This window comes from Lycorma delicatula, chromosome 1 (genome assembly GCF_047948215.1).
Source record: "Lycorma delicatula isolate Av1 chromosome 1, ASM4794821v1, whole genome shotgun sequence".
NCBI lineage: Eukaryota > Metazoa > Arthropoda > Insecta > Hemiptera > Fulgoridae > Lycorma > Lycorma delicatula.
Window position 1 is genome coordinate 326981013 of NC_134455.1, and position 26462 is coordinate 327007474.

The 26462-nt window shown below is 32.0% G+C and overlaps 1 protein-coding gene across 1 annotated transcript in view; it reads left to right on the forward strand.

The window, feature by feature from the left end:
- LOC142334231 (diacylglycerol kinase theta) overlaps positions 1-26462 on the forward strand; it is a 159376-nt gene that overhangs the window by 26573 nt on the left and 106341 nt on the right. Inside the window, exon 2 of the mRNA XM_075382083.1 lies at positions 1530-1609. Coding sequence (XP_075238198.1) covers positions 1530-1609 — 80 coding nt within the window. The remainder of the gene's footprint in view (positions 1-1529; positions 1610-26462) is intronic.

Genomic DNA, 26462 nt, shown 5'->3' on the forward strand with positions numbered 1-26462 from the left:
CCTGCTACAGAATTCTAATTTTACCCGTTTCTTTTTTCAACGCTTTCGAATGGATGAGCTCTTGATTACGGACGACTGCAACATATTGCGATTTTGATGATTGTTTTTGACTGATACAACGGGGTATCGACAAGTTCCTTTTCCTAAAACACAATTATGGGGAACTCTACCCGGTGGATTTGAAAAGTTTCCCTCGCTGGTGATTCTAGCACCAATTTCATTAGGATTAAAAGCTATTAGAATAAAAACTTCGTCTGTTATTTTTTCTTCACAAACATAAAATTCGAAACTTCTGATTTCTCTAAAATTCGATTTCGAAGCCGATATCGAATCAGATACCAACCAACTTCTTAGGTACCTATCTCGGGTAACGTTTTTCTGTAATTCCTAGTTTTAATTTTAAAATGATTACTGACATTTACAGATATAGTTTCTTTAACACTTGCACAACAGTGTTAAAATTATGAAGCGCAACAGGGAGTAACTTTGTGGTTTTCATTTCTACTACTTTTTTAGGTAAATGTTCTTTTTAAAACTTCAGCGAGCGTCTTATATTTTAAACGTTTGTTTGAATTATGCGAATACTATATAGATTTTATGTTTTTTCCTGCCTGTTGACCCGTAGAGAGAGAAGGTGAATGTTATTTTTGAAGTCATGACTCGATGTAGTATATCTATCGTGTATCGATGTAATCGTTTTTGTAACCTGATAATCACCGTTTAACTATTACTGTATGTATAGAGTCTTCAAAGGAAGAAATAATTTAATAAATTGCTGTAATTTGAAACGTCACGTTGCGGATCTTCAGTATGTTGTAGATAAGAGAATCTGTTTTCATAGGTCGATCTCTATAACGGGCTGGTCCAACTTTTTTTAAAATTGAAAAATATTTTAATATAATAAATTGAAATCGGGAGTTTTAATACCGATCTTGTTATTAAGTAATCGGTTTATTAAATTTACTCGTTACTGAAGTTTTCTATCGGATTAGTAAATAGCATACGGAGCTATCCTCGTAAAAATCGTGCACTCCACACTCTTACGGTTAGCAGTTCTTTCGGTTACAATTTTAAAACGTGTACAGACATCAATTATGGAATTAACACAAAATTAACACACAGAATTAACACAAACACAAAATATAAATCGTTATTTGAAATTTAGTTGACTTAAATTATACTTCCATACTGGATATTTTTCTCCTACTTGAACGTATAACCAGTAGCATTCTTTTTTTAAGAACTGAAATTACCGGTCACCAAATTGTAAGCCGTTCGCCAGAACATATCGTTTACACGATTTAAAATAATTTACGTGTTCCATTTTATGTTTGATATAGTATTAAATAATCTGGAATCGGATTTTTTTTAACGGGTTCGTTCGAAAAGAACTATTCTTCGTATCAAACTCGCTTTTAGATCAAAGATTTAATTTTTATTTTAATTAGTAAAAGATTTTTGAAGTTATTTATATTAATGAATCGTAATACTTCAAATAGAACTTAATGTGTGCTTTTTTTATTTTACAGTATGCAACTTCGTAGTGCACGACCGATGCCTGAAGACCGTCATATCCCCATGTTCAAGCATAGCCGCCAGTCTCATCAAGGTAAAGTATAAACATTTTGATTTATTTATTCGCGTTTGTGTTTTTGAGAATAATGAACATTTAATAAGTAAAAATTAAAATAGGTGAACGAAGTTCTGTTGTAGTAACTCAAAGTACTGTTAAGGTTATTAACTCCTCGATTATGATAAGTTAGATAACAGTATATTAAATAGGGATACAGTTTTAAACACCGTACTGTAATATCTTCTGGAAATTACTGGATTTTATTCAATTATCGATCTAAATAATTGTCAAAGTGTAAAATATATTTAATACTATGTAAGTATTAAATCGTCTTTGTATAAAACGTCTGTGTATAGGGATTTTGTGCTGTTTTGATATTTTATTCCATCAATTTTATACAATTACTGTGCATTTTACAGTTTTATCTTAAAAGGCATTTTAATTGCAGAACAGGATTCGCCAATATCGCGTATACATTTTTATCATCTACCGTCATTTGTACTTTTTTTAATTAATCACGATCGCCCAAGTAAATCCATTTTCATTGTTAAAAATTTGGATTTCTTCAGTATCGTATCTTTTCTTACATCAGAAACGGAAATTATATCGGTTTTTCATTTTATTTTAATTTTTAATTAATGCTTTCCGCAGTCGGTCCGTCCACCGTTGTTTCTTACAGCTATAACGCATGTATCGCGTCTGTGATACAAACGACGATAGTTAACAGAAGCTTTATTCATTGCGAGGGGAGTGAAGGTGTCACTTCTACATAGTACTGAATACAGACTTGATTTTTGTGGGCGGCGTGCTGATACGCGACAGAAAATATTCGGGTAGTAGAAGAAGGCGACGAGAACCGTTTCCTCCTCTTTTCCTTCATAAGTCTAGCGTAGAATGTTTTTTTATTTTTTTGATTGGCTATGCCGTTTTCGTGAGCGACTTGTGTCTCGTTTCAGATCGCTTACGATCGTTGGGTTACAGTATCCGGCATAGGTAAAGATGAACGAGGCTTTTAGACGATGTAATTTTACGTTACGCACAGGAGTACGTTTTGGATAACAGTTTGTTCGCTTGTATGACAAATATTTTGATAGATTATTTTTTTCTGTAACGACTATTCTAACGTCTTTTCATTTTGATTTTTCGGGGATAATGTTTTTGACAACGTGCCGATTTCGAACATTCAAAATCTAATTACGAGGCTTTGAAACCGTGTATGACATCTTTGCGATTAGAAAGTTATTCTTCATATTACATTTTGTCTTTGTGTTAAGGTAATTTCGGAGATTAACGTCGTGCGGTTGTTAGTGCCACATATTATGTTGCAGTACTTATCGGAACGAGCGAAAAACTGAATCTTGTTTTACAGAGTTAAGTTTGAAGATTAGCCTATTCGGCCAGAATTCACTAGTTTGACGTAAAGTGTGTGTGTATGTAAAATATTTCTCTCTTCTGTCGATACGGAAATTTTTTATGGGGGAAAATCCAGTATTCGCTCAATTTAACGCTAAACTTTTTTATACTCGTACAATCCTTGCCGTTGTTCGATCGCACTCGCTCGCTTTTTTCCACACAAAGTTCAATGTTTATTTTTTCTCTGTTTAACTTAATGATCTTTTATTTATAATCAAATATTTATAAACTACTTAAGTTTTCACCTGTGACTATAAGGGCAAATCCTCAGACAAAAATGCTTCTGTTTTAGTTTTATTGCTCAAAAACTACGATTAAAATTTGGTTTGTAAGCTCCGAATCAAATCCATTGTTGTAGCTATGTTGTCTACACGTCACTAGCGGGTTTTCCCCGTAAAGGTAGAACCTGTTGGAAAACTTTATCAGCGTAAGATAATACAGAAGTAGGTAGAGAAGAAAGAACACACCGGGTTGGTCTAGTGGTTAACGCGTCTTCCCAAATCAGCTTATTTGGAAGTCGAGAGTTACAACGTTCAAGTCCTAGTAAAGCCAGTTATTTTTACACGGATTTGAATACTAGATCGTGGATACCGGTGTTCTTTGGTGGTTGGGTTGATTAACCACACATCTCAGGAATGGTCGAACTGAGAATGTACATGACTACACTTCATTTACACTCATTACACTACATATCATCCTCATTCATCCTCTGAAGAATTATCTAAACGGTAGTTACCGGAGGCTAAACAGGAAAAAGAAAGAAAAGGTAGAGAAGAAAGAACATTTTTAAAGGGAACGTGTTTTTCATTTCTTTCATCTATAATGAAACTTCAGCAAGATAATAATCGGTGTTCAGTAATCGCATTAATAAATATTTTTGCGTATGCAGTATCACATTAGTTTGGCCTTGTTTACTCGCGTTATTTCGGTGTTAATATACATATTTGTCAATAGGCAGCGTTTTAAAAATATTACGACTAACGTATTTAAAGAAGTATGAAATTTATGACTATTTTGATGAACAACTTATTGTAAATACTGTTGAATCCCGTAAAATGTGTTTGGTTTCAGTCACATTATCGATATATATGCACTGCACCAGAAGCAGTAAGTTCATTTAACCCTACGGCCAGTATAATACTCGTATATCATCTGTTACATTTTATTCAATTGTACGGTTTGTGATGTCAATATGAAAATATACTCGACCGTTTCAATCGGCCATTGTTTCCTCTTAAGTAGTCAATCTAGGATGTTCTTATCCTCATCTTTGAATTCGTCATCGTCATCACGTAACCCTCCGATTTCGGATCGATTACCATCACCCAGACTATCGGAAATGTTTTTATCAACCGGTAAATTTTAATCGATCCGTAACAAACATCAACTATTAAACGATAATTAAGTAAACTTTGTTTCCAAACGATCCCTTAAAATTAATGTACGGAAAATATTTAACCCGTCTGAAATTTTCAGCATGGTGTGAATTTACACCATGCTGTAATCGAACTTATCGAATGTAAAGTTCGATAAGTTATTTAAAGAAGAAAATGTAAATAAACAACGTACTTAAATACGTCACTCGTAATATTAACAATACCCGCAAAGAAAATAGACGCTCTACGTGAACACACAGTGTACTTTGCCTCGCTATGAGGCCGATTGATTTCAGTGAGGCTTACCTAAACTGTTATTGTAGATGCCTTCATCGTAGGAGAAACATGTAGGAAGTTTTTTAATTTTGAAAAACTGTGACTCGACGTTTTTATGTATTCAGTTAATTTTCCTAGCGTATTCATCCCGTTCGTGCAGTAACAAATGCGGTCGGTCTAAAACCGAATGATTCGATGGTTTTTTAAAAACGGTTCTAAGTCTTAGCTATTTCTTGTAGTAGTTTTAAGGACAAGAAGTTACACGATTCCCGTTTTAAATCTTTCGCTAAGCGTATTTTTAATGTTGAGATTGTGTAAGGCCTGCCGATAACAGAATAAAATTGGTGACATTATAATTATAAAAATATGCGTATTCGGTTTTCATAAATACTCAGATGTACAGTCATCTGCTGACAAGTCTGCTTCAAGCCGGTTTTGTGACAGCTGAAGTGTTGCCGTGCTAATGAAACTACCGGTTTCATTATTCGGTTCTGTGTGCGAGGCGTGCGAGAGGTGGCGCCTGTTCGTTTACCGCGCACGCGTTGCGATTACTAAATGTAGTGCAGGGGGTGTGCATACATTTAGTAACAGCCTTCTCGGGACCCGGGCTCTGACGACGTCCGTTCATGATGGACTTGCGCAGCAACAGATTAATCCGCATTTAAAAACATTGGTAAATTTAAAAGAGAATGAATAAAATCTTATAATATTACGCGATTTTTATGGAAGTAACCGTATTGTGTTATTATTTCACGCTTTTATGGCTGACGATGAAAATATTATTTCTTGTCCTGAAACCAAATCGAAATATAAGCTTGCTTTTTCCTCTTTGCACATATTATTAGATTACCGGATATCTGTGCTAATGTATGGTAGCTCAGCTGTTAAAAATAATTCTATCGTATTTTTTACTGAAAAAAAAGATTATAAAAATAAAATTTCCCTTAAAAAAATCGAAAAAAATTCTTAATTTTGTCAAAAATTATCGAGAATATTTTTCTTATCTTTTCTCCTTTTTTGATGAATGTTTTCAAATACTTAACTTATGGCCGCTCGTTGCTCACCGACCGTTTATTATTGAATCGTTTGGGAAGAGCAAGAGTCTTCTAATTTAGTCGATAATATATGTAAAGTAGAAAGGGTAACAAGTCGTTGTCTCTTTTTTTTACGAGAGGAAAGTTGTGGCTTGACTGGAAAAATAGTAAGGTGCCCCATCTGAAGCCATTTTTTTTACAATAATCGCCACGAAAACTTAAGAGCCTCAAGTTATGCACAGTATTTCAGAAGGTTTCTGTAAAATCTCACCGGTGTATTCCTAGGATTAAAATAATAAATCATGTGCCAAATAGCCGAGGATTGTCAAATATGAACATGTCTGCGAAACACTCCCTCCCCTGTTTTTTTGCCTGAAAGGTAAAAAAGTGGAATACTACACTTACCCGAATGCTGTTTATAACGTTGAATGTATGATTTTTTTATGTAATTTTTTCCCCCAAAAAAATTGGTCCCGATGTTGTGTGTCGATTATTTGAGTACTAATCCTGTAAAATATCGTAAAAAATCACCCAAAATACAACTTTTTCACATCTTTGTGAAACATATAAAAATTGGAGGACACTGCCAAACGTTTTGTCAAATATTCAATGCTAAATTAATTCCTTTAAAACTTTCAAGAGTAAATATTCCACAAAAGTAAATAGGTTGTATTTTCATTAAAAACTGTGATACAGTAAAATTACACTAATTTTGGTGTTGGAACCAAAATCAGTTACCAACATTTATATAAAAAAGATACATTAAAACGAAACGAGTGATATTATTATTTCATTATTACTCTACAAAATTCTATTTTTATATCAACTGTACGAATTTTTGACCAACAGCCTGAACGGTTGGCCGGTTACAGATGAAATTGGATTCTCCAACATTCTCGGATTGTTATTGAATTCTTCATCGGCGATCTTGATTCTTTGCGAACTGAATTACATTCTCCGACTTGAACGTACGTAAACGCTTTCGTATGTCCCCACAAAAAGAATTGGAGAGGATTCATATCATATGATATGAGGGCCGACCGTGCTTGATTCATCTCTTGTCAATCCACCGGTTGAGAAATTCTTTATTCAGTGATGACCGATAGGGAGATGAAAATGAACCGGTACTCCAATATGTTTGAAATACGTACATCGTTTAGTCATTATGTCCTTTAAAAATCGTGGTAGTTCATTTTTATCGCAGTATTCTTTAACGTTATTTTATTTTTGTTATATTAACGCCCCTGAAATAAATATTACACGTTATTAGGCTATATTTAATCGAGTGAGGAAATGTAAGGTATCGTTAGTTGTCCTCTCCCGTTAAATGTGTATTTTATTATACTCGTATATTTAAGAAATAAACTACATAATTGTTCACCTACATAGGTTCGTCGCTTAAATAAAAAATCCCACTTGTCAAAGGTGAATCGTTTAACTCGTTCGAGAATATAAAACGGATTAAGGAAAAACTTGTTTTAGTAAATGTAATATACAAAGCACATTGCACAGGAACCGATCGAAACGACTACCGCAAATTAGTATAAAAATTACTATTTAAAGTACGCATATGAAGTATCGACCCAGAATTAGAACATACAGATATTATATATCTTTACTAAAAACAGTATATATTTACTGAACGATATGCAAGTAACCGGAAGCTCGAAAGATATATAAATAAATAAACAGGGATGTTTAAATAGATATGTAAGGAAAGTTATTGTGATAGGTGTGAAAAGAGTTCCTGTTTAAACAAGAAATTAAAATGTGTAAGAAAATTTGTACCCTTCGTAACTGTTATCTTGCTTACATGAAATCTTCAGACACCTTGTCTATAGATTCTTTAAAATCGGTTATTTTTGCGAAAATAAATTTCCTGCCATAAATTCACCCAAAATTGTTGAACGAAATTAATGAACCGAGTCGGAGCGAGTGTTGTGAGGTGGCATCTTATCCTTGTAAATAGATGCGACAGAAAAAATCGATCGATTGCAGATAATCATCACCTGCTTTGATTTATTTGCACAGTTGGAACTAATTTATGGCGTTTGTTTTACAAATACGTCATCGTAAAATTTTATTAAGAACTGTTTCTTGATTTTCTGTTCTTAATCATTAACAACATATATTTTCGGTCGTTGCGTCTTACATTTTTTCAGTTGTATTTAATCTTTTTAATGACAAAGTATTATTCAATGAAATTTCAATACCTTACATTAATTTATCGTTCTTGTGCGGGTGAGTCTATGAACTTTAGATTATATTCGAACGATTCGTAATAAAGTGTGTTATATTTATAATATCACGAAAATATGACTCACAAATTTAGGTTCCAGTATTGTTATCACACTCGTTTTATAATTTTTTTTCTGTTTGTCCTTTTTTTTCCTGGTTAGCCTCCGGTAACTACCGTTTAGATAATTCTTCAGAGGATGAATGAGGATGATATGTATGAGTGTAAATGAAGTGTAGTCTTGTACATTCTCAGTTCGACCATTCCTGAGATGTGTGGTTAATTGAAACCCAACCACCAAAGAACACCGGTATCCACGATCTAGTATTCAAATCCGTGTAAAAATAACTGGCTTTACTAGGACTTGAACACTGTAACTCTCGACTCTCTGTTTGTCCTGTTATTCTTAAAACAATCTGATATTTGATCGTTTAAAATTACATAATTATTTTTTTAACCTTTCTTTTTTCTTTTTAATACTGATTTTTGATCGTTTAAAATAGTTTTTTTTAACCTATACGTCGTAAGCGAAAAGCAAATCGCATTAAATCTTTTTTTGTTGCCGTTACGATAAGTTTATTGACGTACTTAACTATTTTATGTACTGGAAATAAAATTTTGTCGTTTAAATACCAGATATTGAAATTATATATCTACGCCTTCTCAAAAGAAAAATACGCAGGTTAATATATTTTCTTTGTCGCTTGGCTTTTGAAAATTTAAATCCATAATTTTTTCTTGTTTAAAGACAAAAAAAATTAATTGTGCTTATCCGAAGTGTAAGTCCTTGTACTCACGTCACTATTTACATTCCTCCCGATGTTCTTCGTCTTTAAATAATCAATTTATTTTTTAATCTTTGTTTTCTTTAATAATGCCGAATATGAAAGGAAGAGAAGCTTATTTTCGATATATTTACTTCAGAGAATTCTTGGCTGACAGTAAGAAATTCAGTTTTCTTACAGTTTTGTAAGAACAATTTTGGCTAGTTCGAAGGAACGCGTCGTCTCACAAAGAAGGAGGAAAAACAAAAGTTTTTTGAAGAGAAGGAAAACTTTTGTAATAGTAATGTTTTATTCGACTATATTTATGGAGGCGGTAGCTACTACTAACATAATTATACGTATTCATGAATATATTGTTTATCAAAGTCTACTAAGTTTTATAGTACGACTATGATATTGTAGTAATGCAAGCACACGTAGTAAGAGGATAACGCACTTTTATACCTCGTTCGCCCATTCCGTATCGCGAAAGAGCTTGGACACGGACCTACACTCATATTATTCGAAAAGGTATGTTCATTCTTCTATTTCGTTATTATCTTTTTATTAAATGAGATCGATCGGTCTTTAATTTAATTTTCTGCTAAAACTTATGTTTGGAACTTGTTGACTTCTATGACGTCGCCTACGATACCTTTTTAAAAGGTATTCGACTCCCTGTAAGATTTCAGTACATAACTACATCTTTAAAAATTATCGTCGTAATTTTTTAAGTTTTTTTTAAATATATTTGTACATGGAGTTAAGCGTCTTATTATTTTTTATACTTATTCTTCAGTTTTTTAAATTAATAAAAAAAATTAATGTTATTTCGGTTTACGATCTCTTAACATAGCATGCGGTCATAAATTCGTTGCATCTTAACGGTCTTATGTGCTCGTTGAGTTAAAATACTTAATTCGATCGATGAGTTAATGACCGTAATTCTATTTTCACTCTCCGACTAGAGACGAGTTTTAATATTACCGCAAACATATAATGTATATTCGTATTCGAGATTTGAAACTGTTATTCGCTTCAAATTTGCCTAAATCGTGGGATATACTCGTCGACAATTCTTCGGTCCTGAACTCGATATTAAAAAGTGAATCCGAGTTATTGGTTACCTTTGGCATTTAACGACCGACCATCTAAGTCAGCGTTTCTCGACCTGGAGATCACGCTGATATGAAAGGGGGTTGCGAAATTAGCCTACAACTTTACGTAAACAATAATGAAGTGATTTAATAAGACAAAAAAAATCATTTATATAAACATTTTACTTACATTTATAAGTACACGTGTTAAAAAATTAAATTAATCAGATGGTCGCGTTTGTTTTTTATTTCAAAGTTTCTTCATTTAAAAGTTCCTCCATAGGTGGATTTATGTTTGAATCGCACAAAAGCAAATTGTTTTCAAGCAATAAAAGACGATTCCTACTTTTAGTTTCTAGCCCAATCATAGACAAGAAACCCTTTTTACTGCGGTAAGACGGTGTGAAATGGATTAATATTTTCAACGCTTATGCGACTAAATTTTCAATTCACTTCGACGAACAAGCCAAAACGTATCTAAATCTTCAGATGTGAAATATAGTTCTATCGTTTTATCGGCAGACATTTCATCGAGCGGGTCTTGAATCTCATTTCAACTGGTAACGTAGCAGCTGCAACAAAGTTTTCATTGATCGGATTCGGTATTCATATTTTCAAGAATAATTTTTATCTTTCGGGAATTACTCCGCCAACTGTATTTTTAGCTGGCGCAAATGCATCTTCATGCTATCCAAACTGTGGCAAATAATAGTGTCTTCCGTCCAAAATATTTTCAATAAAGTCGGTGGAAACATATCAAAATTTTTGCTTTGAAGGCTATTCGCCTTCAATCCAGATCCAGATATCAAGCTTCTTAATGAAAGTGTGAGCTTTTTCATTAATAAAATGTTTTTATTACGTTCTTAGAAATTCACATTCGAACGGTTTAAATGCAAAAATACATCGGCCAATTAATATAAGTAAGCCAACTAAAAGTAAATTAATATAAGTAAGCAATATATACTCATTATTCTGTAAAAAAAATTGAGACTGGCGTTTGTTTATTCTGGAAACTTATTATTAATTCATCTCGCAATTCCAATAACCGGGTTAACACCTTCCCCTGCGATAACTGTCTGACTACTGTGTGGAAAAGAAGAGATATATTTTCTCCTATTCATCGCATAATTTAGCAAACAGCCTGTTCTGTAAAGGTCGACGTTTAATAGAATTAATTTTTTACAGCTTTACGAAAATTTGTTTTGAGATTTTCCGGCATAATTTTTGTGACAAGAGCATGTCTGTGAAGGAAGCAGTGTGTCCATTCCGCCCTTGGTGTAAGACTGAGGCACAATCACTCTACATACTGCGATACATTTTGTCCGATCTATGTTATAGTTTTCAGTAGCTTTATAAAAAAAATATAAAAATGACATTATCCTGTCGCTTGACCAAGTATCGATTGAAAAACAAGATATTTTCGTTGATTGATTTGTCCCTAACGCATTCATATCTCACAAAACATAAGAACTGAGAAATATTCCTTCTTCCACGCGTATTAAAACATTGACCGTATCGTTTGCAGCAAGCAGAATGAAGTTTTCTGTGATCGTATGGGGTTTGGACGTCTTAGCTACTCTTACTGCTACGAGATAAGTCGCTTACTTTTATCAGTAACGCTTGATTTACAAATAAAAGCTTGTTGACTTCTCAAATTATGTAATTTTCTTTGGAAAAGTATAAGATTTCTTTTACGCTCCGGATGTTTTGTTTCCAAATGTCGAATTAATTTTGACGGCTGGAAAAAATAATTCGACATTTTTGTTTTATCATCGGCTTGTACAACGCACTGTGGCTTTTCATTCAACGAGGTAAAACCGTAATTTAAATAACTATCGTTATACTATCTTGACTTTTTACCGATCGATACACTGGATGTAGATGGCTAACTTCGTTTTTCACAAATTTACCCGTTTTGTATAAGAATCTAATTTAAAAAAATAATAATTTTGGTGTGCGGTCAAGCAGTTACACCGTTTGACCGCATACAAAAAAACCGAAATCTCGATTTTTATTGTTTTCAATGAAACTACGCTTTAAAAACTTAAAGACATCAGACGCACGCTTTTCATTCGAAACTAAACCGACGTTCTGCAATCCCTTACGCCCCTTTTATACTGCTGAGAGCACGATGTGTTAAAACGTATCTTATGCGTGTTTGAAAATGACACTCTCACAGCGAATATTATGCAAGCAGACCAAATTACATGGAGCATGCGTACATATCAAGTCGGAACCTGTAAATCGTAAGTGTTCGTGTACACTTCATACATGCATGTTCATACCCGTCGCTATTAAGGCAGTTAAATAATTTTAAGTCGTGTTCTGGTTGGAGGGGTCGTGAAATATTCATTATATTTTTTTACGTTTTGGGGATAGTGGAGCTAAAAAGGTTGAGAATCACCTTTCTAGGGTATGCGACAGACCTTTCTCCGTCGTGTGATTAACCTAATCTTTACGAAGAGTTTCTATTATCAGACGCATCAATAAATAAACGCTTATTCACTTCACGTTGTTCGATACTCGATAATCATCTTGCTCAATAATGTATAGTGCAAGTATACTGTGCAGTGCGCACAGTGTGTTTTTACTTATTTCTATGTTCTTCGAGTTAATGTGTCATGACTTTTACGATGTCGTAATTCTGATACGTCTGATTATGGAACTTAAGATCCGAAATATATAATTTCAATTAATTTCGTGAAACTTTCAAAAGGATAAAAAAAGGTTTGACTTTTAATAACGTGATGCGATTAGAAAGCCGTAAACTAAAATATTTACTAAAATGCATTTTTACTTTTACCAGTACCGTTATTATTGATCGGTCGTTTGGCTAACTTATCGGCTAGTTGTATCGGATTAAAAGTAATGAGAAAAATGTAGGTAGATCGTATTTCAGGGTTATAATTCTTTTCATAATTCTGCATTCATTTGTATCAAAATCGATGAACCTGGTTTTTTTGTATAATCGGCTTACAGATCTTAAAAATCATTAATAAAGATAGAGTTTCATAGTTTACGTATGCGATTCAAAATATTTGAACCTAAAAATATTTATTTCTTGCTTGTTCTAAATTTTTTCTATTGTACCGAGTGAATACATATTTTTTTGTTATACAAATCTTTTATTATTTAATATCTAGTTTCTCTTGTTAGAAATTAATATGCTGTATAGATTCTTCAAATTTTAGTCCTTTAAATTATATATTTAACATGTTGAATTTATTTGATACTTTTATGCGAAAAAAATGTGCTTGTTTTTTATTATAACTAACATTGTAACTAATATATCCCAACAAAATTTTACAGACGCAATAACTTTACATTGATGTTGGTAAGGTCAAAATCTAAATACGAGAATGATCGGGTCTTTCGAACGTTGTTGAAAGAGCAAGAAATTAAACGTTATAATTTTATTTAAACTTGTTTTTTATCCAATAATTTATTGTTAGTGCCTTTTTTTTTACAGATTTTCAAATCTTAAAGAGGAAGCCGTCTTTTTATTCACACACTGATGTTTTAGGTATACTCGAGCGTTAGATAATGTAATTATCGCGTAAATAACTTTGTTGCTTTAATAGCGTTAAAGGAGTATTTAAATCTTTGGAAGACGATGGCCGTTGAGCGTGTGGTGTTTAGTCGGTGGATAAAAATGGAGTGCGCCTAATAGGAGAAATTAACCGTGAAACAAGACAAATTATTTGGGCGTAAGATGTCAGTACGTTTTATTTTATCTTCCCTAGCCCGATTGTACGTTTTCGGAATTTTTTCATAAGTTATAAAATTGAATTGTTTTTCCTCTGCTCTAGCTTCAAACTTTTGCGGCGAATTATATTCCGCAATATCGAACTTGTCTTATTCTGTCTTAAAAACGTACGGTTTGTTTTTTGTAATTTTCTGCTGCGATTTCTTTTATGTTAAATGCGGTGCATTCGAGGTAAAGGAAACCTAGTGAGGCCGCCGTAAACTGTCTTGTCGTTCGAACTAAAAGCTAATAAAACTGTAATGCTCGCCTATTCTTTCACACTCCGGCTATCAGGCGTACTCTATATAAGCTGTCTTTTCTACCCGGATAAGGCGCTTTTCGGCAAAACACTAATCGTGATGATACAGTAATTATTCCTTCTTATCGGATAGTTAAATAATTAACAGTTTCTCGTTGCCGATCTATTGAATATTGAGTATTAGTTAAATTAAAACTGACAGTATACAATTTAAAGGTTAGCGTTTGTTTCAGTAAAATGTAATTAGTAATAATACATAAGTAGGAATAATTAATTAATTTAGTCGTTTGTAGATTAATCTTAATCGATTGTTAGTATTCATTAATAATAATGACGTTTACGATAATTATTTTTAACCTATTTACTAGTTTGCTTCAGCGATATACAAAGAGGTTACTTGTCCTCTTCGGTAGGCTCACTCTCTCCCTTACGCTCATTTTTCCTCTCTCCTTCCCTTTAAAATGATACGCGGAATCGTTGATTCTATTCACAAAAAAGAGATATGTCAAACGTAGTTTCCACTTCTGTCTAACTAAATTTTCAACATATCCTGTTGAGTGCGATCGGAGAAACAATGCTACCTTCTGATAATGAAATCGGTAAGATTTCTTAAAAGCAGTAAATTATTTTTATTCTTAAATATTACGTCTCTCTTTAAAAAATCGGTTAAAAAGTAAATTTTAAATTCAAATAATACGCTTTTATTCAACGTTTATAAAAATACATTAAAAAATGTGTATTCGTATTAAAACTAATATATCTTTTATAAAACTAATGTAATGAATATATTTTATAAAATAATATAGAAGATAAGCTCTTTTCCGGTAAAATCAGTGGTTTGGCGTGTTATTTTTAGCGGTCGGCAAAAAGATAACAGGAGCCGCTTCGTTAATCGCCAAGAAAGCAAATTAAACTGCGAAATTAAAAATAATAGTAGGAATTTGTTTAACTCTACAAAAATTATTTATTCGTAAATTATTATTAACGTCGTACATTTTATTTAAATAAATTCTAATCGTATCGGATACTGCTAGTTTAAACAGAAATCGAATATTCAATCGATTAGCTACAATTTACGTATTTGATATAAAGGAATACAATTATAGAAGTATCATTAAATGTATTTCTGAAAAATGTTCTTAGGCGAATTTAAGGGGCCGTTTATAATGCGCCGCTAGGCGATACTTTAATAATACGAAAATATTTTAAAAGTAAAGAATGTACCTTTATTTTCGTTTCGTTTAAGTAACATGAAAGTGATAGTGAAGTTATGGCCGCCCCAGTAAGTATTTTCTGTTCTCTAATCGTTGTTTTAAAATAATTATACTAGTCTTTATACCTTTACAGTGAATTTAAATTATAATTTGCTTCGTGATCTCCCGCACGGCTACAGTGAAAAATCGAGAGGGATATATTTTACTTCCCGGTACTTCCTCTATCGATCTCTCAAAATTTTATTTCATTTCTAAATTTGTCGCCAAAAACCGGGTTAAACCGCACAAACGTCCCTTTTTTATTAATTATAACCTAACTCGACTCGCCCGTGTAGAACGCATAAAAAATCTAAAAGTAAAGTAACTAATCGCATAACGAATTTCTCATTCTCTTTTCTCGGTTTCGATATACGGTAATCGTTATCCAATCAATAATAATGGTGGCACTTCGTTCAGGAAGAACGGTAATAATTTTTGGAAAGAAATGTTTGTGTTCGTTATCACGGCACGTACAATGAAATGTGTGTGATTTAGTAATTATAAAGATCACTATTACGAAGGAAAACACCGATGTACGGTGTGTTTAATGTTTGAATTATTACGTTAGTATTTTTTGTCACTTCTTAGTGAGATCTTTATTTTTATAACCTTTATTATCGAGTCTTATTTACTTTCTTCATTATTAGAATTTTTCCCGGGTTGTGAAATGTTGTCACTTCATTTATTTCAGGTTAATCGATATATATTTGAATCGGAATTTCCTTTTTATTTACAGTTTTTTTCACAAGAAAATTGTTTATTTATTATACAATACTATTTTTATGATAATAGTAATAGTGTTGTAATTTGTAAGTTTGTAATGTAAGTTATTAACAGTTTGTTTCATTCTGTATTAAAAATCCACGTAACCATTAATTTAAGTCGATAAGTAAAGATTTAGCTTGATGCTGATGATTGTTTTGCAGTTCTGATTATAGAAACACAGGGGGCGAATAATTAATTATACGCATTAACTTAAATTGCGAATTTTGTAGTTTCTATCTGGCGTAGTTTTATTTCTTATCGATTTCTTTGTCTTCATAGCGTGGTTTTATTTCGTTTCGCCTTCATTGTCTAGCGTTGTTTATAATGCGCTGCTAGACAAAGTGCATCGATGCATAACATCGATTTGTTATTTAGATTCTGTCGTATTCTTTTTATTAATACGTATTCGGGGTTGTGATGAGAGTAACAGTAATGATGCTCTGTGATGAACAGAGTGAAGTTGTCACCTGTAGGGCTGAATATCATTTACCGCTTAACCACCGGCCTGATTTCGGTGGGCTTGACTGCCGAGGTGCAGTAATGTGTATTCGGTTCAAAAAGCCGCTTTCCCTTCATATTTTAATTCGTATGGCTGGCACGGGATGCTTGCTAATCTTGAGCTGTGTCATTTCGGCACTAGATTATGTCTGGCTGGCTACGACTGTTGAATTATGGGATCTAACATTAATTTTGTGCTTAATTAAATCATTGTAGATTCGATCGGAATCATGTATCTATGTTTACTAATATTTTTTTTTTTTTTAACGTTCCGGTAAAGAAATGTACTTTCAAAGATGTCCGTGATTGTTTTTTAGGCAAGTCGCACTTGTTTTGGTTAGTTTTATTGACATTTCTGATTGTTTTCGTGGAAGTCGCTGCTTAAACGTCGACTGAATAGGCCGTATGGTGGTGCCGTTTAAATACTCGTACTTAGCGAAAAGTATTATTATTTAAAAATATATGTATATCGTTGGTTTGGGTTAAATCGCAAGAAAAACAGGAATAGTGACCGGACTAAACGGTAAGGTGTGCCGTAGGTTGGTTATTAATAGCTAAAATTTGGGTACTGTTCGGGCGGTAGCGGTGGTGTTTGTGAGATCGGGTGGTGGACCCCTCCCTACTCTTCATCCTCGCTACTTGCCACCGAACGCCACATCGATCTGATGTACGCGACAGCTCCTTCGCTTGCAGTGTTGCTATGACGACACGCACACCCTGTATCCTTATCACAGACCCTCTCAGATGATCACGTTATGTTCGCCGTGCGGCGCGGCAGCAGACCGGATACACCTTCTGCGTGTAATAGCATTTATTAAATGCTTGTATTATTGACCTTTTTTTTGTATACGTATTACTACAAGTAACCAAATAAATTTACAAATATATGTCTATGAATTTGTATTACGCTTACTTATTTGAATCATTTATCTTCACGGCCGAATATTTTTCCTTTACGTCTTAAGTAGAAGTCGTGTAACATTAAAAATGTCTTTTCTGCATAAACTCAAATAATTTGACACTTTTTGTGTGTATAGCAAAATTTTATTTCAGATTCTATCTTAAAATATTCCTTTTTAATACTTATAATAGACAAGATAAACTCCCAAATTCCGTATTTGCCTATTGAATGCTATGTGTGTGTGTGTGTGCGCGCGCGCCTATTTTTTTAGCTGCGTGTGAACATGCACACTCACCTTCATTGCATATATTTATGTATTTTTAATTTTATGATTATGTCTGTATAGTGTATTCAATTAATTGTGAACAACAATAATGAAATTGAATTTTATTTAATTCCATATTTAGTTTTTTAATGGCATTAAATAAGTTAAATATTGAAACCGAAGTAATTGAACGTAAAAAAATATAACTCATTTTAATTTGAAAAAATTTGGATCGTTTTGAAATTCTTTAAATTTCTGTTTAAGTATTTAGTAGCGCTAGGCACTTGAAAAGTATATTTTTTTAATTTTTATGCGTTCTATTAAAATATTAAAGAAATTGATTCCTCACAAATTGGATAAAAAGATAAAGCAGAAGTGCTACTAGAATATTAAATAACTAGAGCTCTAGAAATAAAAAGTTATTAAATTTAATCTGTGCCCTTAAAAAAAAACGAATCTATTGGCCATTCAACCTATTGATTTTATTATTGATCATTTTATGTTTGTGTGAACACATACACACGCGCGCGTGTATACATATGTAATGCTTACTCTTTAAATTCACATGTATGTAAAGTTTGTTTTAGAGGAACCTAAATAAATTTATATATATATATATATATGTATGTGTGTGTGTGTGTGTGTGTGTGTGTGTGTGTACACACACACACTTATAGTTTATCTTGACAACTATTTTGGTGTTATTATTTTAAACTTGTAATTTCAAAACTTCACATAAATGCATAATAGGTTACATTATTGCTTATAAGAAAGTTAAGAAATTGTGCATACAGTTAGAATTTCTTTTATTCTAGTAGTAAAATTATGCAATCAATTAATACTTGTTTTGAAGTATTGAATTTTAATATGTTAGTTAAATTTAGCAATACAACTTAGTTTCGATTACACTATTAAAATTTTTTTGAATTTCAAAAATATGCATGTAATTTACTTACTTTATGTTAGGTATGACTCTTTGGAATATGTCGAGGATTTTACAGTTAAATTTTCCATTTTATTCTTTGATGAATGCTTATATTATTGTATTGTATTCTTTCATTTTCAATACTTGTTAGCTTAAAGCTTCGTTTGAAAAGCTTGAACTGTAGTTTTGGTTTAGAGGAAAGATCGTGCTTAGTTGGTTATTGATTATAGGAGAGCGAATAGAAATAAAAGTCTTAAAATTATCAGATTTAAAATAAAATGTGTAGATGAAAAAAATAGAATTGCCTAATAAAAATATCTGATGTGGACAAACATGACTTCCTTGTACGTCTATTAAATTACATTTTCACATTTTTTTTAAAATGAAAAGTACATAGAATTTTATTTCATTAAAAAGTATATATTTTTCATACTTTTTTTAAAATTATTATTCATCATAAAAATTTGTTTACAATGAGAGGTTAATATTAATAAATCGATATGATTAAATAAAAAAAATTAAAAAAAGGAGATGAAGTCTGATTTGAGCCGATGAGCCTTTCCCTAACATCCAAATATTTCATTAATTAAAATTTTACTTGGCTATAACTCTGGAACCAATGAAAATAAGCACTCTTATGATGTACCGTTGAACAGCTCTCAATGAAGGCTTTGGATTTTGGGCTTTTTTTAACACTTTTGGTTCAATTGATTGCAATCAAAAGCGGAGGTGCACAACTAGATGTTACAACAGTCCTAAATCTAAAATTTCAACATCCTATGGCTAATCATTTTTTAGTTATGTACATACAGACGTCATGCTGAAACTAATCAAAATGGATTCAGGGATGATCAAAATGGATATTTTGGTTGAAATCTGAAAACCGAAATTTTTCATGAACACAGTACTTCCTTGTACTTCATACAAGGAAGTAAAAACAAACATACTGTGTGTAACATATGGTCCTAATGTAATCCTTTTTTACAAAGTCTTTTTCTGTATATTTTTGTTTTTATTCTAATTATTGTTATAAATCTCATTTACTAAATATTTTGTGAATAAATTTATTTTGTACGCAGTGTATTAATTTTCACCTTATTTCATTGTATTAAGTATTAAGAAATAGTTTTTTTGTAGTAATGTACTTTTCTTACTTAAGAGTATAATAAAAGTCAGCTACCCCTACAGTGGTTGGCATAGCCGACTTTTTCTATTAGAAGCAAATACATTTTTTACAGCCCTTGAGTATTCTCTATTATTCCAAAAATTATCCTAATCGCAGTTGATTCTCCATTCTCCAATAAACCATAGTTGAAAAAAAAGCATTCTTATAAATCTTTTATCTTCTGAAGTTGCAAATTTAATTTTATGATCAGCAGAGAAAGAGTTGTACTCTCTTTGAAAGGAAACAAGTTTATTGTACCAATTACAAAGCATTCAGTCAGTATGAATGCATGTGGATATGTGCAGTTATTGAATTTGTTTATAAAAAGAAATGTAAATAAAAATGTGAGAAACCCCTTTATACTGTAATTACAGTTTGATATAAGTAATGTTCAGATGAATTACTGCAAATAACTAAAAAAACATTAATCATACTCATTGGTAGTGCAGCCTGGGTTTAAATTTCAGGCCAAACAAATTTTAATCCAACAAAATTTTTTCATTGTTTTTTACATTTTGTAACTATTAGAGAAAACTTTCTAAAATAATGAATAAAGGTTTGAGAATTGCCCCGTAATTTTTGTTATGACAATTTTCTTAAAATTATAATTGTGTTGAATTAGTCATGTTTGTAAGAAGTTGTGTATTTATTTCTTTGTATTTTATTAATTTTCTCAGTTAATATAGAAAACTGTAACCCTTTTTTGGACATAAAATTTCTTTCTGGTCATCCTAAAAAAGTACTTTATATGTAAAAGTATTTGATGTTTGCTTTTTATTGTAAATTTTCTTATTGAAGGATAAATAAATCTCAGTTATTAAATAAATCTCAATAGTTCTTATTCTTAAAAACTATTTATCCACTTTTAATGTAATATGAAACTTTTTTAGAAGTTTGTAAATTAACTACAGTATGTTATTTTAAAGTGAACTTTTTAAAAGATTTACCTATGTCTGAGGTAGCTTTTACACTCTTACATTATAACCTTCTTCAGAGACTAGAAACACTGAGTGTTGGAGTACTGTTGATTATAGCTGAAACTCTGTCTATAAAAAAGCTTAACATAAAGTTAATTTGAAGGTGAATAAAGTTTTCTAGTGTTCATCTTAAAATCAATTGTAATTGGTTTTAAAAACTTTTTGTTACTTAAAATGCTGTTCATTGTTTTTGACAAAATTCAAACATGATTTGAAAATTGTCAAGCATTGATCAGCATTCAGCCGTAGAACCTACTGTTTTACCAGTGAGGTCATAAGCCGCCGGTGGTGAAATTCCTCAGTATTATTTATGTAGCAACTTTTTTTTGACATACATGGAAATGTGTAAAATTAGTTTTCAAATTCTAATCTGTTTGTTTTGTTGTTTTAAGTCTGTGTGAGTATAGTAATATTCTTTCAAATTAAATTGTAATAATTTGATTTTATATCATTGGTTATTTTTAATTTATTGCAGTTTTCTGTACTAAATATGCGTATAAGTTTCTTGTTTATTTTAAGTAATTTTTTCTAGTCTGACCAATTTTACTAAACTTCTCCAGTTATATACTGTCCTGTGAACTTCAAGTTTTTCTGTTGGAATAGATTTATTTCAGCATAACATTCTTTGTAATTTGTTGTCAGTTCAGGAGCATACAATTGTATTTATTTTGTTGAATATGTTGCTAAGAATCTTTGACATAATATTGATAAAACAGAAGATATAGACCACATTTTCTTTTCCTTTTGAGGATTTAGTTTCCTTTTTTTGTTTCTTTGATCAGATACTTGACCATTGTATTTTTTAACCGTTGGCTATATATTTCATTGTGTTTAATTTTCCTTTGTGGTTATTAATTTAATAACTGTAAATTAACATTGAGATTTATGGTTATTAATCTATTAATTGAGAAATTATATGGTGTAATTTTCTGAGAGCAGGATGTTGAACAATCAACAAAAAGGCTAAGGGAGATAAATTATATTTTTATGTTATATTTTTTGGATGTTACTGTAATAAAATACTACAGAATTCAAATTCAAAATATTGAGAAAATAAACAACAGTAGACAATATTACTCATGCTCTCTTTTCCCTGTTTAGCGGTAACTACCGTTTAGATAATACTTCAGAGGATGAATGAGGATGATATGTATGAGTGTAAATGAAGTGTAGTCTTGTACATTCTCAGTTCGACTATTCCTGAGATGTGTGGTTAATTGAAACCCAACCACCAAAGAACACCATGATCTAGTATTCAAATCCGTGTAAAAATATCTGGCTTTACTAGGACTTGAACGCTGGAACTCTCGGCTTCCAAATCAGCTGATTTGGGAAGACACGTTCACCACTAGACCAACCCGGTGGGTAATATTACTCATACTGACTTGACATAACCTTACTTCTCAAAAAATGGTAGCATGCAATAGTTTTATTCAAATTGTTGGTACTAAATCAAATTAAATTTGTTGCTTAATTTTGAAGAGACTGATTCAAAACTAATAATATATATGCAAAAATAAAAAAAGTAAGTAAGTATATATATATATATTATTATAAAAATTACCCCAGGAAAACTATTGAGAAATTTAAAACAGCAAATGAGGTTAATTTTGAAATGAAAAAAATGATTAATTATAAAAACAATTAAAATTGTAACAGAATAACTGGAGGAAAAGCATAGGCATTAAAAAAAAATTGCCTGAAGATATGGAATGTGTTTTACAAAGAGGAAAATATATTTAAAAAGAGGGAATGAGTACATTGAGGAACTATACAGATCCAAAGGAAACAAATGATCTTTCCATAAAGATCAGGTTGAAATGAAAGAGAATGAAATAGGAGTTTCAATTCTAAATTTGAAGTAATAAAAACAACAAAAGATATGAAGAGTGGAAAAGCTCTAGGGATAAATTTGCTTCCAGTAAAGCAATTAAATATCTAATTAGTAAGGATTACAGGGTTAAGAGGAGGTGATGAAATTGTGTAATGTGATTTATATTAATGGGATATAATCTAAAGATTTTCTTAAAGTAATCGTGATTGTATCTCCAAATATAAAAGCTTAATCTGATATTTCTGGAAGGAAAGCTTTCTTGCCGGGTTGTATGAGACTGATTAAAATCAGTCTCATTAAAATCAATGGGAGAATCATTTGTAAGTGAAAAAAAAAGCTAGAAAAGAGTAATAAGAATTATATAAAATGTAGAAGGAAATGGGAAGAACTTAAAACGTTAGCTGGAAATAGAAGAATGGAAGTGGATGTAGTGCTAGGAACTTGACCAGATATTGTAATGTGATGGTTAAAATTAAATGTCTGTTTAACAACTAGATAAAATTCCATTCTGACCACTCTACAATGCATCCTTATAATATAGCCAGATCATTGTTCTGTTGTCATTTGTAAGGTATATATCTATAATATTGCTTATGTAATAGTTTAGCGTATCTTAGATTTTTTGGTGTTAATATGTTTTGAGAACCTTCATGATACACTAATTCTGATTCATCTGATGATGGAACTTATGTTTCAAAAAGTATCATTGTAATGTCCATTTAATCAAAAAGTCACAATACAGATGAAAAATGTTATATAAAAATATTTTATAAATACAATTGTGGTGTATCATGAATATCGTATTTTAAGTCTTATTTGATATTTGATTTGGCAAGTTGATCAGTGCCACTTTTCTCCTGTAGATGGTAAGAAGAAAAATATCAACTTTATTTAGCGAAGTATTAACTACTGTATTTAAAACAAAAAGTCATTACCATTATATCATTATTTAGTAATATCTATAGCTGAGGTATACTAAGTTTCTTCCACGGTAGCCAGTTGTACAACTTTTCTTTTGTCTTTATCATTCTGACCCTTTACTTTCAGCATTTTCTTCTCTCAGTCGGTCCATCCACCTTTCATAATCTTTTTCTGGGTCCTGTCCTCTTCAGTTTTTTTAATTATATTCTTGCTATTCTGCTGCAATCTAACAATTTTCATGATTATTTTTCAGGACGTAGTAATTTTTTTCATTTTGTGGTTGTTTTTGTTTTGTATCTTGACCTGTCATTCCTTACTATGTTATATATTGTCTTTTGAACCATTGTTTTCATGAACTTCATTTCTGTACTTTGTATTCTGCTTTCTGCTTTTTCTTGGAGGTCATACAAGATTCTAGGCTGTAAGTTTGTAAGTTATTATTAGTACAGAGTATCATCTTTGTTTTTCTGTAATATCCAGTTAACTATGGGAGATGTTCATTCTCGTGATAGAAGTGAGGATCTTTATAAACTTTATTAACTGAGCAAAGTGGGGTTCCGTTTTAATTCAACCTTATAGCATTTCATGTGTTAGTGATGTAGTTACAGCCGATAAGACTCCTCACTATTAAGTGTATAATATGTGAAACAATTTTTCATAAAAGTTTTAATCTCAAAACTGTGATTAACATCTTTCTTAGATAGAGGTGTCAGAGGAGAAGATCCATCATCACTTCTCCTAACCTATTGAACAAATAGTCTCCCAACTTATTTTGACATAATTTATTCCTAATGCCCCACATTGTTTCCAGATCGTTTCTTAGTGGCTATATGTTGTATATTTCACAGTTTAACATTTTACAACTAATTATCGTTACGTTTATTTATTTTTTCTACTGCAGTAAAGAAGTATCCCTTTCTCAATATTAAAATTCATAATCTTATTTTTTAGTTTCCAGTAAACTTATTTTTTATCACTTTCTCCTCGAATGCTTTGTTACAAAAAAAAATTAAAAACATAGTCATAGGGATTTAGTGGAAATACAGATGATTCAAAGAAACGGGAAATTTTGAAAGTTGTGTTGGTAGCCGTGAGCGATTTTTACCACTTTATAAGTGGCGCCAGCCTCTCTAACCTAACCTGCCATTTAGTTGTCATGGATCCTTGGAGTGGTGCGCGACGTGCATTTGCTATCAAAGCGTTTTACAAAAACAATGACTGTGTGGAGGGAACGCGTAGAGAATTTCGCCGTCATTTTAATCTGGGACGGCACGACCGTGTTCCATCAGCAAATGCAATTAAAACATGGATATCTAATTTTGAGGAAACTGGTTCGGCAATGAAAAAGAAACCTCCAGGCCGTGAGCGAACCATCCGTACACCAAAGAATGTTCAAGCTTTACTAGATGCTGTCACACAAAGTCCACATCGGTCAATCCGTCGTCTCTCAGCATCTTTACAATTGCATAGTTCAAGTGTTCGAAGAACGTTAGTGAAGGACTTGCAATTCCATCCGTACAAGTTGCAGATCATCCAGGAACTGAAACCGAACGATGCAGTTGTGCGAGCACAATTCTGTAATGTAATGCTTCAGAAGATAAATGATAACGAAGAGTTTGTTCACGAACTGTAGATGTCAGACGAAGCGCATTTCCACCTTAGTGGATTTGTTAACAAGCAAAATTTCAGATACTGGGCACAAGAAAATCCTACGCAGCTACACCAGTGTTCGTTGCTCAGCCAGAAAGTGACCGTGTGGTGAGCTATGTCATCTTACGGTGTTATAGGCCCTTATTTTTTTGAGAATGACAATGGTCTGGCGATTACCGTGACGTCGGCTCGTTACGTAGCCATGTTTGAAACCTTTGTTATGGAACAACAAAAGAGATTTCCACCAATTCTTAACACAGCCTGGTTTCAACAAGACGGAGCAACGTCACATACTGCACGAATATCGATGGCAGCTGTACGCCGATTGTTTGGACAACGTGTCATTTCACGAAATGGTGACATTAGATGGCCTCCCAGATCGCCTGATCTCTCAGCTTGCGATTACTTTTTGTGGGGTCACCTTAAAAGCAAAGTGTTCCACAGTAGACCTGCTACAACGGAAGAACTGAAGGCAAAGATCCGAGAAGCAAAAGCGGAAATTCCAGTTGAGATGTTACGTCAAACTACGAACAATTTAACGAAGAGACTTCATGAGTGTTTACGTAGAAGAGGAGGTCACCTGCAAGATGTCATCTTTACAAAATAAACTAAAATGTATGTATCCTAAAATGGCAACATTTGTACAATTACATGAAATAAAATTCATTTTCTAAAAAAATTTTTTCCTTAACGTTATTTAATTTTTAAAATTTCCCGTTTCTTTGAATTAACCTGTACTTCTTCAATAGTCATCAGTATTGATCTCTGGTGTCTGAAACTACTGTTTACAAATTTGTAATACAGTATGATTATCTTTGACATTTGCTAAACCTTCCACAATTAAATATGACGATTCTGCTGTGTAATTTATTTTAATCTTCACTTAAATTTTATTTTTTTTTATGAAACCAAACTTGTAAAATCAGTATAAAATGAGCGATTGTCTACTGCTCATAGAAATACTAGTAATATCTTGATGAAATGGTTTGTCTTTGATGATAATATTCTCAAAGTACATAAGATGGTCTACTTCTTTCAGTTTTGTCCATTTTGTATAGGTTCTTTATTTTGTTTTTATTTTTTATTTACTGTTTTTGAAGTGAACAATAGTGAATTTTAGATATTCAGAACCTTTTGTGCCTCGTGATTCTATCCTGCTGAGAATACTAAATAATCTCCAAAGGTTTCTGTGCAAGCTCTTGTGTATCAATGATTTGGATATTTTATTTTGTTCAATGGAAAATAATGGTAATAGTTTACTGCCGTGCTGCACACACTTCTTAATAATAAACACTAATTTCTGTGCAATTTTAATAATACTTGTCTATTTTTTTTTTTTTTTGTTGCTTGGTTCATTATTCAGTCACTTTTCTAGGAGACTCTCCAAGATGTTATTTCTCCTGATTCTTTCAAATGATGGTTCAATGTTTAGGAACATAAATATTTTATTTAAGAGCAAGAGTATTGCCTCTTTCTTCCCAGTGTTTTTCAGCTTGTGTTGTGTTATGATCAGACGTGTAATAGGTCTACAGATT